Source organism: Chelonoidis abingdonii, chromosome 1 (assembly GCF_003597395.2).
Source record: "Chelonoidis abingdonii isolate Lonesome George chromosome 1, CheloAbing_2.0, whole genome shotgun sequence".
Classification (NCBI taxonomy): domain Eukaryota; kingdom Metazoa; phylum Chordata; order Testudines; family Testudinidae; genus Chelonoidis; species Chelonoidis abingdonii.
This window is the reverse complement of record NC_133769.1, coordinates 129,137,432-129,154,106: the sequence shown is the minus strand read 5'-3', so window position 1 is coordinate 129,154,106 and position 16,675 is coordinate 129,137,432. Positions and strand designations below refer to the sequence as shown.

The window sequence follows — 16,675 nt, the reverse complement described above, 5'->3', positions numbered from 1 at the left end:
ATTCCAATGTACTATGATTTCTTTTCTGGTTTGATTTTTATCTTCAGTTATTTGTTATGAAAAATTGCCAAAAGCAAAATAAACCCCTGACAGAAAGGCAGAAGGAACCCTAATTATTTGTTTTATTGACAGTTACTGCACATAAAAAGCAACAAATATCTCACTGTCAATAAGAGGTTACCAGCTCTTTTGGAGAAGAATGCTATGCGGGTGTCTCTGGATGCTGCAGGGAACGAGGGGTCCTGGTTTTACATCCAGCCGTTTTGGAAGCTGAGGAGCGAAGGTGACAATGTAGGTGAAAATACTGAATCTCAACTAAGTTGTTTAGGGAGAAAGCAAAGGGATGCAGGAAGAAGAAGAATTTCTTAGTTAATGGCATAAATCAGGACTCAAAAAGCACACACAGTTATTTCTAAACAATGTCTTTGATGAATATACAGTACCTAAGTATATGATGCCACCTCAAATGCCAGAGGGAAGATAATGTCTTGGGTTTGGTTCTACACCGCTGATGCACAGTTGGTAAGAGTGTCAGCTGGTGTAAATTGGTGTAACAATGACATCAGTGGTGCTACACTGTTTACACCGGCTGAGAGTCCATCCCGTTGTACGTTTTGGGTGGGGGGTGGGGAGAGGATATAGGAAAAGAGCCTGTAGATTCCAAAATGAATTCACAAAAAGCAAGAATGTTCAGCATAATGGGCATAATTCTGTTCTTAAGTCCATAGAGCAGATCTATAGCAAATATGCTGCACTTTTCCCATGCATTGAACTCCCTATGCCCTCTCGGGAAAACTGTGCCCAACTCGGAGAGGGTATTGGATTTGATAATCAGGTGGTCCTTTCCACCTCTATCGAGTATGATCCTACTATTAGATCCTGTGTTAGTTAGAGATAGAATGTAAGTACAGATCATGACTGCAGATCTAAGAGAATTGCGTCCTAAGCTTGAAACTCACTCCTTAAATCGTGATCCACATCCACTATGCCAGTTCAGATCCACCTCTGAGAGGGCCAAGTTCTGGGTTTGGCAGCTTCATACTGCAGACCTGACTGGGGATTCCTGGGCAGGCTCTTCCGTTGCGGAGTGCTAAGCAAATCTCTCATCAGCAGTAGCCATGTACAGTAGTGCTTTCTTAGACTGCAATAGTTTCTTATGAATATATAGCGCAGGAAAGTGTTTATGAAGTATGGTAGAGGGAGTTGTTACAATGTATTTGATTTGTGTGATAGTCACACTGTAACCTTTAATTCAGATTTTTCCATTAATATGTTTAGATGCAAAATTTTAAAAATAATATAAACCCAAGGCTGGATCCTTGATTTGGTTATAGGTAATACATTTAAATTCAGTTTAAGAACTGAGTGACACAATGAGGATGAAATTCATATTTTATTATACGATAAAACTAAAGCAAGACTGCATTAAAGAATTACAGTCTAATAACTGAACTCTGCATTTATGCTCACATTCCTAAGATGAAAAGACACTAAGGGATGATCAGTCCCTTGATGAAGGAATGAGTGTCGGGTCCTTCCTTTAAGCTCTGTATGATAGTGTATGGAACGCTCCATAAATTGGAAGCTACCCTATTTATAGTAAATTATAACATATTAATGAATATTAAATCCACGTTTTTACCATATGTTCTTCAGTACCTCAGAACCAAAATATCATCTTCTTCTTTTTTGGCTATTGATATCAAACAACATTCTAATTATCGTTTGCATCAATCAATATTCCAAAAAGATACAAAAATTCCCCTACAACACTTGCTAAAACCGGTTAAAACAAAAACGTATTTACTACATGACCCAAGGTTATGCCTTGAGTCACTACTATTAATACCTTTTATTCACTCATACTAACAAACTTAACTTTAGCTAATATGATGCCTAAACTTTAGACCTAAAGGCCTATCCCCTATTTGCATTTCAACACGTTTTCAGTTAGCATAAGTAAATATTACCCTCATGGTTTACAGTAGTGGCTGCTTAGCATTGTGAGATTTTCTTTTTAATAATAATAATAATAATGAATAAAAAGATTTTTAATTAGATCTTACGTTGCCTTCTTTGGAGCACTTCCATAGATATTTGGCACCATGATTGAACCATATTACTTAATGCATTCTAGCAGTCTAGTTTGGATTCATTTATTAATAACCAGTTAGTAGTTTTTGTCCCAGTTCTGCAGTCCTCCATCAAATAAAGCTCCATTTGACTTCTTGTATAGGAGATTTGATTGGTAAGGACAGAAACTGCTCCAATCGAGGTGAATGGCAAAGGTCGCAATGACTACAATTAGTGCAGGATTAACTCCTTATTGACTACTGATTTTGGCTCTCTGCCAGTTAAACTTGCTTTGTTTCTGGTATTGTGATAAGCCAAGGGAGAAGAATATGCACAATCCCTCACAATTGGTGCTCAGAAGTCTGCAGAATAGTGGCCTAATCCATCTGTCTGATCTAACAGTAGTATCTCAGTAGGTGAAGTTACTCCAAACGAATATTGGACTTCAGGGTTGCTTTAAATTACCACAGCAACAGTGGCCCCCGAGGGGCCATTTTGTTGTCCCAGGATTGCCAGAGTACAATGTGTTCTGAGCATGGCTTCTGCCACTTCCAGCATATCCTCTGCAACAGGGGGCTGGGCAGAGGACAGTTGCATAGATCTGGTGATGGCTCTTTGCAAGAGGAGTCTTCAGATGCCCTGTTAAATCAGCTTTCCATAGCCTTTGCACACCGAGATTTGGCCCAGAGTTTATAGGGACATAGTTAGGCTCTCATTAAAGTCAAAGGATAGATCCTTATTAACTTAATGGTGAATTGCATCAAACCCTAGAAGATACCTATTTGGGTTGGAAAGTGAAAGAGTTTAGACCAGGGACTCGTTAATTACTGCCACAAAGTGAGAGTGGGAAATAAAACTAAACGGCGTTTGTAGGAGTCACAGTTCCTTTCCAAATCTGTGCCTGGGTCAGCACAACCGTGTGCCACACCTTACTTCTGGCCCTCCCATCCCCATGTAAAATCACGTTAGCTCTCAGTGAATAATACCTTTTTAAAAATGGGATGCTTGATTATGTGTTATCTCAGTAATTTTGTTGTTATAATCCAGCTGTACTTTCAATGGATTTTGAAGTCCTGATTCAATTCTGCAGGATACAAGCCTGATGGTTTATTTTGGTAAATGAATTGTCTGATCTTAACTTCTTACATGGCTGTAAGTAAAGTCTGTGTGAAGCATGGCATGCAGGAATGTATTGCATAAGTAATGCACTTTAAAGGCACTTTTTTTTTTTTTCATCGTTTTGGATTCCTTTAGTAAACGTCCTTGTTTTGGATCTGCTAGGATTTTGACATGTATTCTGAGCATGACGACACCTTGTTTTGATACCAGTATTTATTTAACTATTGTTAAACAACTTGAAACTTGTGGCACCTTAGAGACTAACAAATTTGTTAGTCTCTAAGGTGCCACAAGTACTTCTGTTCTTTTTGCGGATACAGACTAACATGGCTGCTACTCTGAAACTTGAAACTTGTTTTCACCCTCCCCTCCACCACCACAAGTGGGCCAAATTCATTGGCTTTGATTTCAGTGGAGTTACACAAAGGATGAATTTGGCCCAAATGTGGTGTCAATTGCATTAAGTTAGCAAATGCAGAAATCAACTTTGTATGTTTATGTTGCAAAAAAGCATGGCTCTTGCAGCATTTCTCAGGACATGGATCATGGTTTTCAGTAGTCACTTTCTAGTTTTCACCTATATGGTGCTTAGACTTGCTGTGAACACCAAAACCAAATCCAAGAATCAACACCAAAGTTTGAGCAGGGCTAATAGTATTATTCTACTTGGATTTAAAGTATTTCCTTTGTTAGATTTGAGTAGAATTCTTTTCACATGAATCTGTTGTTTTTTAGGTTGGAGACTGTTTTCCATGTTGTTTTCCCCAGATCTGACTGTTTTGTGCAGCTCAGGCAGTGCACAAGAGCTGGAATCTGGCTGTAGCTGACTGGCTGGCAATTCCTCCCATAGGGAGGGATCTGTCAGTTGGCATAGCTGGCATCTGTGATAACCACCATCCATTGTGTAGGTGCCTTTCAGGACAAGGGGCAGACCGTGATTTGATTTTCAGTTGATAGATGATCCTTTAGGGCCATAGCCAACTAGGGTAAGTTAGAGCACTCTTTAGGCTGCTGTAAGTCAGATCAGGCCTGGGGCTTCACAGATTGGACCACAGCCACTCACTTAGGCTGACTTGATGTTGGCCCCCCCACCTCCAAAAATCCAATCCAAAACAAAACAAACAAACAAAAAAACCCTGGCCCCAAGCCTGTTGCGAAATCAAAGACCTAATGATGGAGAATTTTGATTGATAGCAAGGGCTGGAGAGAGATCTTCCTCACAATCTCTGGACTATTTTCCCAAGTTTTACCTACTATCTGACTGGCAGCGCATGGGAACGAAGAGTGGTTAATGCAGTTTTTATCTGGATTGATTTGTTTTTACAGACATGGAATTGATAGGTTCATAGGGCCACTTTTCCACCCACAAATGCCTACTGAATCAAGCAGCAAGCTCACTGAGAATGCTGAAACTTGTTGGGAGGACACTTTGAATGAGCTGCTCACTGGGGGATGTACTTGCTTACCTAGATGAAAAAAATTCCATGATCTCTGAATTGTCCTCAGAATAGGTTGGCCAAGCAAAGAATAGGTTGGCCAAGAGCATCATCTGAGCTGAGCCCTAAAAAAAAATGTAGCATTGCTCCATTTTATTGGATAATTACATGTGACTAAATTGCCACTTATTTCTGGCCTCCAGATAGTTGTGGGAGACAAAGTTGTCCTGATGCCAGTCAACGCGGGGCAGCCTCTGCATGCCAGCAATATAGAGCTTCTAGATAATCCGGGCTGCAAAGAGGTGAGTTCAGCAGAAGAGGGGTAGTTGGCAATTCAGAATGTGTACGCTTCCTCCTTTTTTGGTATGCTCAGCTCCAGCATGGGCTAAAAGCCAGCAGCATACACCAACTCTAACACTGCTGATACTACCCCTGAGAGAATGGCCCAGCTACTTGACAACCTAAAGGCAAAACATGCCTGATTCTGCAAGGCACTGACAGCTTCCTGGAAGTTATTGAATATCTGACACACTTACTGATGTCAATGTGTGAGGCAGGTGTTTAGCACTTCCCACGATCAGGCCTTTAGGATCTCCCATTAGCAAGCACCATAACTAGTCATAAACATTTGGGCCACTCTATATCCATCATCATCGTTGTTACACATCATTATTTATTAGTGTTACTGTATTAGATGGGAACCCTCGTCATGGACCAGGACCCCATTACCCAGAACAAAAAGATCTTACTGTACCGTTTTATGTATTAAAAAGACTAAATCAGTGTTAAAAGAACAAACAAACCCTCAACCTATAGGTGTGTATATATTTTTAACAGGTAAATGCTGTTAATTGCAACACAAGCTGGAAAATAACTTTATTCATGAAATACAGTTGCTACAGAGAAGATGTTCTTAAAGGAGTAAGTATGAGTCACGTTTTTGTGATTTTGTTTGTATTGAATTTTAAAATTTGGAACGATTATGCCATATTCAGGTTAATTGCACCTAGGAGAAATATTACAAAAAACTAGAACTGGAAAACCACCTTACAGGAACAACCATAGCTATCTTGCATTATCTAGGATCCTCCACCAGTGTCCCCCACCAGTCCTATATAAAAATGCAAAGGAAGAATACTGGCTTACTGTTGAATAATCTTAAGTTTTTATTTGTATTATACTATATCCCAAAGGCCCCCATCAAAATTGAGGACCCTCAGGACAAGATACGGTATAAACACATGACGAAACCTCTGCCTTGAACAGCTTACCCCTCTTAGTTTCAGCCAAGATGCAGAAAGCGATTGTAACAGATAGCAGGAGGGAGTTAGGGCACGAATGGTGAGAGCACCAGTTATAAGAAGCTGCTGCTACAAAAGCAAATGTTGTGCACAACTTGAGGGCTCTGAATTGCTTAGTTTTATTTTAAATAAATTAATATCAGCAGTCGCCATGGGCTCCCTAACTAGCCATTATCAACTGGCAATTTCATGGTGGCAGTGGGTTTTGAGGAAGGAGTAAAGAATAGATGCTTACAGAACTGTTTGGGGAAGGTGTTTCATGCTTATGGGAGAGGTGGAGGACAGCAGGAAGATGCCGGTGGAAGAAGCAGATGCTGGAGACTGGCATTGTTAGCTTAGCAGAGGGGGCAGGATGCAGAAGCAGTATAACACACATGAACAAATAAGTAGGGAGGGGTAGACTTGTGAAGTGAGGGCAAGAAGATTTAGTCTGATGCAGTGGAAAAGGGGAAACCGTTGGAGGGATTCAGAGTGAAAGAGGGGTCACGACAGGCAAGGACGTTGACCTGGAAAGGTGGAGGGCAATGCAGTGCCAGGGAATGCTGAGAGGAGGATGTTGCAGTAGCTAGGATGGGAGGTGGTGAGGCTGGAATAAGAATTTGAGCTGAGTGGGCAGAGAGAGAAGGCAGAAGCTTTAAAAAGTTGTGGCGGAGGAGGAAGTAGTGTGACTTCAGTGCAGTTTAGATGTGTGGGGCAAAGGAAAGGGAGGAGCCAAAGTTAACTTGGAGTAGCAGGGAGGACAGAGGAAGCAGAGGGAGTGTGTTAAGTTTGATGGAGAGGGACCAAAGTCCTCATCCTCCCCCACCCTGGAACCTTATGCAGCAATTTGCACTTGTTCCAAGGCCACTTGACATAATGCCAGATCAGAATTTCTAGAAGTTTACATGACTCTGGTAGAGGTGTAAATGACCACACAAAGTGTAAGACTGTGGAGGATTGGATTCAAAGTTCAGCTTTAGTTAGTTTTTAGTTCCAACTGACGGTAAGACATCCACAAGGAGACGTTGGGGAGAGACATGCTGAGATGAGGGAAGGACAGGTCAGGAATGGAGCATAAAGATGGTAATTGAAGGCTGGTGAGCCAGTGAGATCCCCTAAAGAAAGAGTGGGTAGAGGAGAAGAGGGCCAAGCCCCCTCTCCACTACCAGACGTGATAGGGGACAAGGAGAAGGCCCCACTGAAACAGACATTGCTGGAACAACCAGATTGGCAAAAGGAGAACTGAGAGAGCACAGAGTTGCAAAAGCAAACAGTGATAGGTTGTTAAGAAGGATATGATCTATAGGGTCAAAAGCATCTAAGATTTCAAGGTAAAAGAGGATTGGGTTAAGGTCTTGCAATATGGCAAGCTCTGCAGTGAACGTGACTCTCCATCATCACAGCACCGGTACTCAATTCAGCATAATTAGCAATCTGTGTTAGAAAAGCCCTAGGACAGGAGTAACTGGGTATTGCTGTCTGTGTTGAGGTGCATTGGAAGAACTGTGTGAAGGGGAAACTTGTACGACGCCTGGCTACGATATGCCTTGTTCACACTTCTAGAGTGTGCTGTCAGCTATTCATTTTCACCAAGCACTATTTTTGATTAAGCATAGTTAGAAAACCAATTAAAAAAATTCCTTAAACATAAAAATTATCTCAGGGTTGACTAGTCATCTTTTCATTGTCATGCTTTGAAATAGATTTTATTTCATTAACGTTTCACAGGGTTTCTGTAAGAATAGAGTTTCAAGTCAATAGGCTGTCTACTGCCTACAAAACCAAGATGTGTGTTCCCCTTTCCTTGAGTCCTCCGCAACAGGGAAAAAAAAAAAAGTCAAAGGTCCTACTTATACAAGTGAAAAGTCACGTGGACTCTGATGCCAGTGGATTCACATGGATAAGACTCTGGCCCTACATTTCCAATTACCTTGTCTTCCATTTGGTAATACTTCCCTTCTCTGTTCCTTTAGGGGGATGTTGTTAGACTCTTTCATGCGGAACAAGAGAAGTTTCTGACCTGTGATGAATACGAGAAGAAACAACATATTTTCCTTCGTACAACATTGCGTCAGTCGGCCACTTCTGCAACAAGTTCTAAAGCACTATGGGAAATAGAGGTATTTTTGCCTATTATAAATATTTTTGAATGCAAAGGGCAGCACTCAGTAAACATGCATCATTCCTGGCCATTTGGTATCACCATATACCTCCCAGTAACTATTCTTGTTTTTTTGAAGCAGTGTGTTTGGGATGAACGCTTAAGAGATGCTTTATTGCTACAGTAATGTGGGGGAGAAGGTTTTCTTGCTATATATATATATAGCTGTACAGAAACAAAGTAATGGAGAGTCAAATTCAGATCTAGCATAAGTGGTGCAACTTTATCAAAGTCAATGCAGTGACACTGCTTCTCCTGAATCTGGCCCAAGATAGGTATATGTGGACTCTCATGGGATGCATATATTTTCCATTAATGACACATGGCAATAGAGTTCGGCCCCGAATCAACAAATTGATTGAGTCCATTCCTCTTCAGCAGAGCATGTGCTTACAGTAAGGCTTTGCTGAATAGGAAGGTTTTGCTGAATTAGGACCAAGATTAGCAGAAGTTTTTTGTTTTTAATGGAAGAATATGGGTCAATTGATATGTCTTAGAACCTTTATTTCCACACTGTGCAAGGATCCTAAACTGCTAGACAAACATTACACTGTGAAAACAAAAGACTTCTTACTTGGTCAAACCCACACTTTTGCCTGGGTAGGGACTGCAGGAGCGGGCCCTGCATATCTAAGGATCACTTAACTCATTACTGAGAAAACAGGTAAGGCCAAACTGGAAAGTAGTGAGTAACACTAGAAAACAGTGGAGGACATAAAGGAAAGAGTACTCTGGCCAGCTCAACTGACAGTGAGGCAATTTGGCCAGATAGACTGTAATTATCCTGGTGTCCTATGTCCAGAGCACCCTGTTTTGTTTTGTTTTTTTCAAAAAGTGCTATGTTGTTTTTATTGTTTGTTTGTATTAGTGGTGTGGCCCTGTTGGTCCCAGGATGGATGAGGTAATAGCTTTTATTCGACCAGCTTCTCTTTCAGAACGAAATTTTTAATAAGAGAAGGAGACACAGTGTAATCTGCTTTTAGTAATGCCCATGTAAATGTGGAGTAGGGCCATTTACTCTGTTGGATTCAATGGAGTAACTCTAGACTCTCACATTCTAGGAGGCACGTTTCCTTGCAAGCAGTGAAATATAAATGTAAGTAGTTATGATCTGTGGCAGATTTAGTGTAAGCACAGAATTTCACCCTGTGGTAAAATATTTTACCATGGAATTTATCTTTTACAGAATATTGACAGCATTAGCTATTAGGGTTGCCAGTTTTGGTTGTACATATTCTTGGAGGTTTCATCACATGACATAATCTTTAATTAAAGATAATTCTTTAATTTCTGGACATTCCAGGGCAATCCTGGAGGGTTGGCAACAGAATAGCTCTAGTAGAATTATTTCAGCATAATGAAGACAGCAATTTCTCTGAATGGGCTATATTGTCCATGAGGTAGGTATTTTTGTGTGGTCCTCATGATGGCTGGTATGATTATTAATCTGTATTTCTGTCTGTAGGTTGTACATCATGATCCATGCCGTGGAGGGGCGGGACAATGGAATAGCCTGTTTAGATTTAAACATCTAGCCACTGGGAACTACTTAGCTGCAGAGGTAAGAACAGCATCTAAATAATAAGTGGAAGCATGTAACAAAACTGGATGTGATCCCCACATACCAGGCAACCTTGTGCTGTGCATTCTTCTAATTCAGAACTGCCAGAACTTTCTTTATTACTGGACAAATATAAGCTGGTTTAGGACAACTTCTGTCTTCAGTTTCAACTGTATCATTCGCTGTTGGGTCAGATTTTGTCACCAGTTACACCGGTGCAAACCCTACTGATGTTGATCGCCATATTTTGATTTAAGATTGTTGCTTTTTTTTTTTTTTTTTTTTTTTAATTTCTGTGTCCTTGCTTCCACTTGGTCTTGGGAATATTGTTAGGATAAGTCAAATATTAATTTTTGCTGGCCCAGGCAGCTGCATAGAGTTTAAAGCTTTCTGAACACAGAATAATTACTGAGGTGGATCAAAGAAATGGGAGAAGGGACAGTAATGCAGCTTCTGTATACTATGCTGACAAAAGAGAAGCCCTTAGGGTGTTTTCTTTTCTTTTCTTTTTTCTCCTTTTTTGCATTGAAAAAAGATTTCTATCATGCTATGAAAACTAGGGGCCAGATATTCAGGTGATGTAAAGTTAATGGAACTATATGGATTTACACCAGCTGAGAATCTGGCCCGAGGTGTCTTAGAATTGTGCTCTGTAAGAGCTTGTCTTGAGGGACAGACTTTTATGTCACGATATCCTGATATTTGTATCATAACAATATGTTGTCATTAGACCTGGTTGAAGTTTTCTAAAATTCAATTCATTTTGAATTTTGACCAATAACCCTCTGCCCCCGCAAAAAATCCCTCCCAAACACCTTCCAGAATGTTCCACAATTATTATTATTATTTATTATTATAATTTTTTTTTTTTTTTGGGAGGGTGGGAGCATTTTCTTAATTAACTTAAGTTCTGATGTGGTGGTTTGCCTGCCACCCAAAAGCAACAAAATATTTTGCAACACCCACACACACCTGCCTCCCCTCTTCCTTTCCCCCAACACACTCCAAACTCAAAACAAAAACCGTCTGGAAAAATGTAGAGGAGAGCAGTTACTGAGAAGCCTTTTTGGTTGTGATTCTGAGTTTGTCTTATTGAAGTAGTTGTGAGCTTTATTGATCCTGTTTATCTGCTCCATTTTAGGCCTGGTTGTATGTGTGGCATTGTACTGATATAATAATTAAAGGTATGATTTTCATATTGATCTGGTTAAACCAGTGCAGTGCTATGTGTGGACATTCACATCAATTTAAACCTGGCTTATATCAATTTGGCTTGTGCTTGCAAACTAGCTTGTGCTTGTAAATGTTCACGTGCAAGCTATACTCATTTAACCGGTTTTAAACCAATATGAGATAGTCCACACACACAAGTTGTACTGCTTGAACTAAACCAGTGTAAGTTAAGCCACTTCTCTGTATATAGACAAGTGCTTATGTCCACACAGAACTGCCATAACTCCCAGAATCCTGTCATGACATGTGCTGAGTTCAGAGTGAGACTAGTTGTGGATTATCAGGAGCATTCTCATATCTAGTTATTGCCAAACCAAGGTCAACAATACGAAGGGTGTTATCCCTAGGACATTACAGATACCAGTCCTATTTTTACTTTAAGAGCTGTTGAAGTTAGTAACCTTTTAAACAGCTCTGATATAAACTGTGCATAGTATAACCGGAACTCTGGTAGACCTAAACTCCCTGTCTGGGTGAATTTGGAGCAAGGTACCTGAGACAGATATTGCAAGCACTTGCAGTGTCTTTGGGGACCAAACTGTATTAACTTTATGGATGGCTTATGTATCATTGTGGACCAGGGATTGTATGGAACTCTGGGGAGGGTTACCACAGCTCCTCCAGGAACTACAAACAGCAGAGGATGATTAAGGCTAATCACTGACACTGTGAACACCTCCAGCGAGGTACTACCCCTGTGTTGGCTTGCAGATGCTGGGTCTTCCAGGGACCAACAGACACAGAAGGGGTTTTTGGTATAAAAAGGCTGAGTTTAAATTGGCACAGGGCTTTTTTGATTCAGTAAACAGGATTCTCTGTTCAAGGGGAGTGGGTGGAAACCTGTGCAGAAGGGTTGGAAGGGCTTACAAGGGCCCATAAGGCTGATGTGTGGCCCCTGGTAAGCTTTTAACATAAGTATAGGAATGTTCATTTGTTTTTGTTTTCTCTGTACTGCTTTTTACTGTCAGAATAAACATATTTTGCTTTGTGAAGGCTGTTTGGTTACTGGTAAACACTATTGTATCTTCTGGAGAGAGGTTAACTACAGGTGCTGGACCTTGGTCAGACCTGCTGGGGAAACCACAGTGAAGCGCAGAGGGACTGAAAGTCTAAATCCCTGGTCTGGAGAGAGTGAGACACAGGTCTCTGCCTGAGATGCGTGGTGGCTGGGAGTCTGAAACGTTAGCCCTCAGGAGGACCAGGAGGGAGTCAAAGGTGCAGGTTAATCTTGGAACTGTGACATACATAGCAGCTAGTGTGCGCTGTCTATGACAATAGGGAATTGCCAGTAAAGTGCCAACAGCAGCACTGAATGCAAGCAGTGTAGAAAGGAAAAGCACAGAGAAAATCCTCATCTTTTCAGGAAAGGGATAGCAAAAATAGAGGTGTGTGTGTGTGGGGGCGGGAATCAGTTATGAACAGCTTAAAAAAAAGTCAGCTGGTTGACATGCAAAGAAAGGGAGCTCAACTCTGAGGAGTGGACAAAGGCATAGCTGGTCAATCTGATCTGCTGATGTACTTTGAGGACTGGAAAAGGAATGATTCTGAAGGAATACAGGGAATGCCCAGTCCACTTGCAGATAATCCAGTGGGCAGGGGGAACTCTTGGAGACACCTCCCTAAAGGGAAGCAGTGAGGAGGCTGTCAGAGGCTGCAACCATGCTGCGTCCAGACTGAAGGCACCGCTGCAGTAGGAATTGTGGACAGACAGACGTCAGAGCAAAAGAAGCTACAGCTGGAGAGAGACAAACTGCATCTGGAAGCCCAGCTGCTTGCAGACTGGGAATGAGAGAGAACAGACCAGGAGAAGCAGCATCAGCATGGGGGGAGGGGGGGAGGGAGAGAGAGAGAGAAGGAGCATCAATATCAGCTCAGTATGAAGAGACTGTACCAGCAAAACTCTGCTCCAGTAGGTGTAGGCAAACTCCACGTGCCTATCCCAACTGGGTCGCCTCCAAATTATTTCCAGTGCTTCTAAATCTGGAGAAATTTCCCAAAATCTGGGAATTTTTTTTTTTTTGAATGAAAATTCCCAATTTCCCAAGTTGAAACATTTTACTCACAAATTCCCAGGTACTGGGAAATTTCTCAGGATATAGAAGCACTGTAAAAAACTTTATCTGGGAATTTTTCACCAGACGTGGACAATTTTTAGCGCTAGGCTGGGAAAAGTTGGCATCACGATATAGAAGCACTGATTATTTCCCTGCTTTAGGAAGTGGGTGAGAAGGATGGATTTCAAAAGGGAGTGTGAATTGAGCAAGGTAGAGCAGGAGGACAGGGTACAGTATCTGACTCCATTGCTGTCGCAGAAGGCCCTAGATATTTTCACCCATACGGACATAGGGGACTTGATGGAATATACCAGGCCCTGCCACACCCTGCCCCAAAAAAGGGCAGTGGAGAGGGTCCTTCAAGCTACCTAGAGTGGCTGTGTGGGACACAGCCAATCAGGGACCAGCGGCCTAGCATAAGAGGAGCTGCAGGGCCAGAAGGAGTTCAGTTCCTTGCTGGAGCTGTAGGAGTGTGGCTGGTGTGTGGCTGGCTGAGAGAGGTACAGGGCAGCGCTGCTAGAAGCTGGGGAGAGCAAGAAGGAGCCCTGAGCTGGTTGCTGGGACTCCATTAGGACAAGGTCCTGAGGTCAAGGTGAAGATGGTGTGGGGCCGTGGGGAAGTGGCCCAGAGAATTAGAGAAGCCGTGCAATGTAGTTAAAGGGACTCCGCTGACAGCTGCGATCCACAGGGTTGGTGGGCTTGGAGCTGGAAGAATGGGTGGGCCCAGGTCTCCCCCAGCCCTCATTAGCCATGGGGGAGGGGAAGTGTCCTGTACAATGAGGCTCCCCAGAGGGGGAATTGAACTATAGTGGCCCAGCTGGAGAGCTGTAGCTAGGAAGACCAAAGAGGGTGAAGGTGTTGTCCCCGCTCTGGGATAGAGCAGTGCCCCAGGGCTCCCTCCCTGGAGACAGAGTGTACACGCTCATGCACTTGGCTGAGGGGGAGCTTACAAGAGGTGAGTGCACCTTGTTACAGGGACTATGAAGATTAATTAATTTATAGCCATATAAACAAGCCTTGTTGTGAAAGTTTAAACTGACCCCTGAAGCATATAGGAGAAGGTTTCAGGAAGTTTAAAAAAAAAAAAAGGAAGAAAAGAAAAGAAAAGAAAGGGGAGCTATAACCTATGCTGAGCTGTCACACTCCATGAGAGGAGGGTATTGTCCTCATAGACTTAATGAGGGCTGAATGGGAAGGTACATTCTCTCTGGAGTTGGAGTCAGTGGTGGGATACCTGTTTGTTTGCCTTCTGGGAAAACTCACTGAGCTCACGAGGATCACCTGAGATAATCTAACTATAGTTCTGGAGAGGCAAAGTCTGGTATGATCAAAGAGCATGTGCTAGGACATATACAGGGGACCATATGATGGTGCTCCTGTGAAGGCCACTCTAAAATCATCTAATAGCTCAGTGAGGTGGAGCTGTCTGATTGCTCACACCAGCTCCAACTGCATCATGTGAATGCGAGGAAACAATATTCTGACAGCGAGAATCAGGCCCTGGCTCTGTGCCAGCACTGTGAGGACATAGGGAGCACCTCCCCCAATACATCTGGTGGCAGGAACATGGCCAACCTTTCCCTACACTGTACATTCCCACACAGCAAGCAGTGATCACGAGAGTACTGCAGGCTTGTCATCAGGTGTTTTCCAGTAAGCCTGGACGCACCTCACTTGCTGTCCATCAGGTGGCAATGGACCTAAGGGTCTAATTAAAAATTCCCAGTAATCCTGGAAGGGTGCAAACAGCCCAGAGCTTGGGGGAAGAAATGACAGACATGCTAGAGTTAGAGGTGATCCGGTGATCAAGTAATTCCTGGTCATCCCCTGTTGTATTGGTGCCTAAGACAGGTGGGTCAATGAGATTCTGTGTGGATTCCTGAAAGCTCAATACCATCACTCTGATGCATTCCCCATGCCTAAAACAAATGAGATACTGGACTAGCTGGGAAAAGCCCAATTTCTGGCCACAACTGACCTCACTAGAGATTAGTGTCAGGTGCCTTTGGACTCAGATCCTGCTCTCAAATTGGCATTTTCTACCCCAGTAGGGTTCTCTGAGTTCCTGGTCCCATTTTTTGGCCTCAAGGGGCTGCGGCTATCTTCCAGCAACTGGTAGATCAGTTATTGGATTTGCCCTGGCATACATAGATAATATTTATAACTTCAGCCAGACATGGGAAAAGCCCATGACCCATGTACGGAGGGTGCTGTACCATTCAGACAGTGGCCCTGACTGTAAAGATGGAGAAATGCAAGGTGGGCACAGCAAAAGTGGTATTACAGGAGGTTCGTCCCTTGCTTTAGTATCTGAATGCTGCTGTCACTGATCCGTGTAAAATAGAGGAGCCAGACAAGGTGTCAACAAGCCGGCTGTGATCTGAAGGAAGTCCTTAAGTACAGACCTGGTTCTGGTAAGCCCAGACTTTAACAGCCTTTTATGGTGTTCGCAGACACCTCTGACGCAGGGTTTGGGGCTGTGTTGGTGCAAAATGATGAAAAGTGGGAGACGCCCCATTGAGTATTTGAGCAAGAAATTGCTTCCTCAACAAAAAATACCGTGGAACAATTGAAAAAGAATGTTTGGCTGCAGTGTGAGCGCCCAGGCAATTCCAGCCGTGTCTATTTGATCGACATTTAACTGTGTACACTGACCACTCATCCGGTTGCATGCGATGAAAGGGACAGATGCCAAGTTGCTATGGTAGAGCCTGATGCCCCAAGCTTATGATGTGGAAGTGATTGATGGGAAAGAAAATGCAAATTTAGTCACTGATGCTTAGTCCAGAAAATAAGCCAGCGGGTACCCCTAGGGTACCAGACAGACACCTTTGCTACTAACTACTACTTTATGGGGGAGCTGTGATGGATACTTGCAGCTACATTGTGTGAAGTTTATGAAAGGTTTTATTGTATCGTTGTGGGCCAGGGATTATGTGCAACCTGGGGGCGGGGGAGGGCAGGGTTAGCACGGCTGCTCCAGGAGGAACTAAAATCTGGGGGGGAGGGAGAGTGATTAAGGCTAGTCGCTGAAACGTCAAACACCTCTAGTGAGGTACCTTTTCTTTGGCCAGCAGATACTTGTTCAAACTGGGTCTTCCTGTGACCACCAGACAAAGAAGGGGCTTTTGGTACAAAAAGGCTGAGTTTAAATTGACACCGGGCTTTCTTTTGGTTCAGTAAACAGACAGGACCCTCTCTCCAAGTGGGGGCCCCAAATTTTGCAGAAGGGTTGAAAGGACTTTGGGTTACAAGGCCCCATAAGACTGATGGGTGACCTCTGGTAAGCTTTTAGCACAAGGAACATTTATAGCAGAGGGAATGTTTATTATTGTTTCATATTTTTCTTTGTACTGCTTTTACCCAAAAGAATAAACGTCTTTTGCCTTGTGAAGGCTGTTTGGTAACTATTGTGCACTGTTGTAGCCCCCAGGGAAAGGTTAACAAGAGGTGCCTGACCCCAGTCAGGAAATCACAGTGAAGTGCAGAGGGACTGCAAGTCTAAAATCCCAGTCTGGAGAGAGGGAGATGTGGGTTTCTGCCCAAGGCAGGTGATGGCTGGGAGCCTGAACCCTGAGCGAAAAGAACAGGAGTACTTGTGGCACCTTAGAGACTAACAAATTTATTTCAGCAAAAGCTTTCGTGGGCTACAGCTCACTTCTTCGGATGCATAGAATGGAACACACAGACAGGAGATATTTATACATTCAGAGAACATGAAAAGGTGGAAGTACCCATACCAACTGGAAGAGGCCAAT

At 42.8% G+C, this 16,675-nt stretch overlaps 1 protein-coding gene across 1 annotated transcript in view; it reads left to right on the top strand.

The window, feature by feature from the left end:
• The window catches only part of ITPR2 (inositol 1,4,5-trisphosphate receptor type 2), a 357,167-nt gene that overhangs the window by 70,449 nt on the left and 270,043 nt on the right, over nucleotides 1-16,675 (top strand). The window contains exons 5-9 of the mRNA XM_032767262.2: nucleotides 133-291; nucleotides 4,832-4,930; nucleotides 5,466-5,549; nucleotides 7,882-8,028; nucleotides 9,535-9,630. Coding sequence (XP_032623153.1) covers nucleotides 133-291; nucleotides 4,832-4,930; nucleotides 5,466-5,549; nucleotides 7,882-8,028; nucleotides 9,535-9,630 — 585 coding nt within the window. The remainder of the gene's footprint in view (nucleotides 1-132; nucleotides 292-4,831; nucleotides 4,931-5,465; nucleotides 5,550-7,881; nucleotides 8,029-9,534; nucleotides 9,631-16,675) is intronic.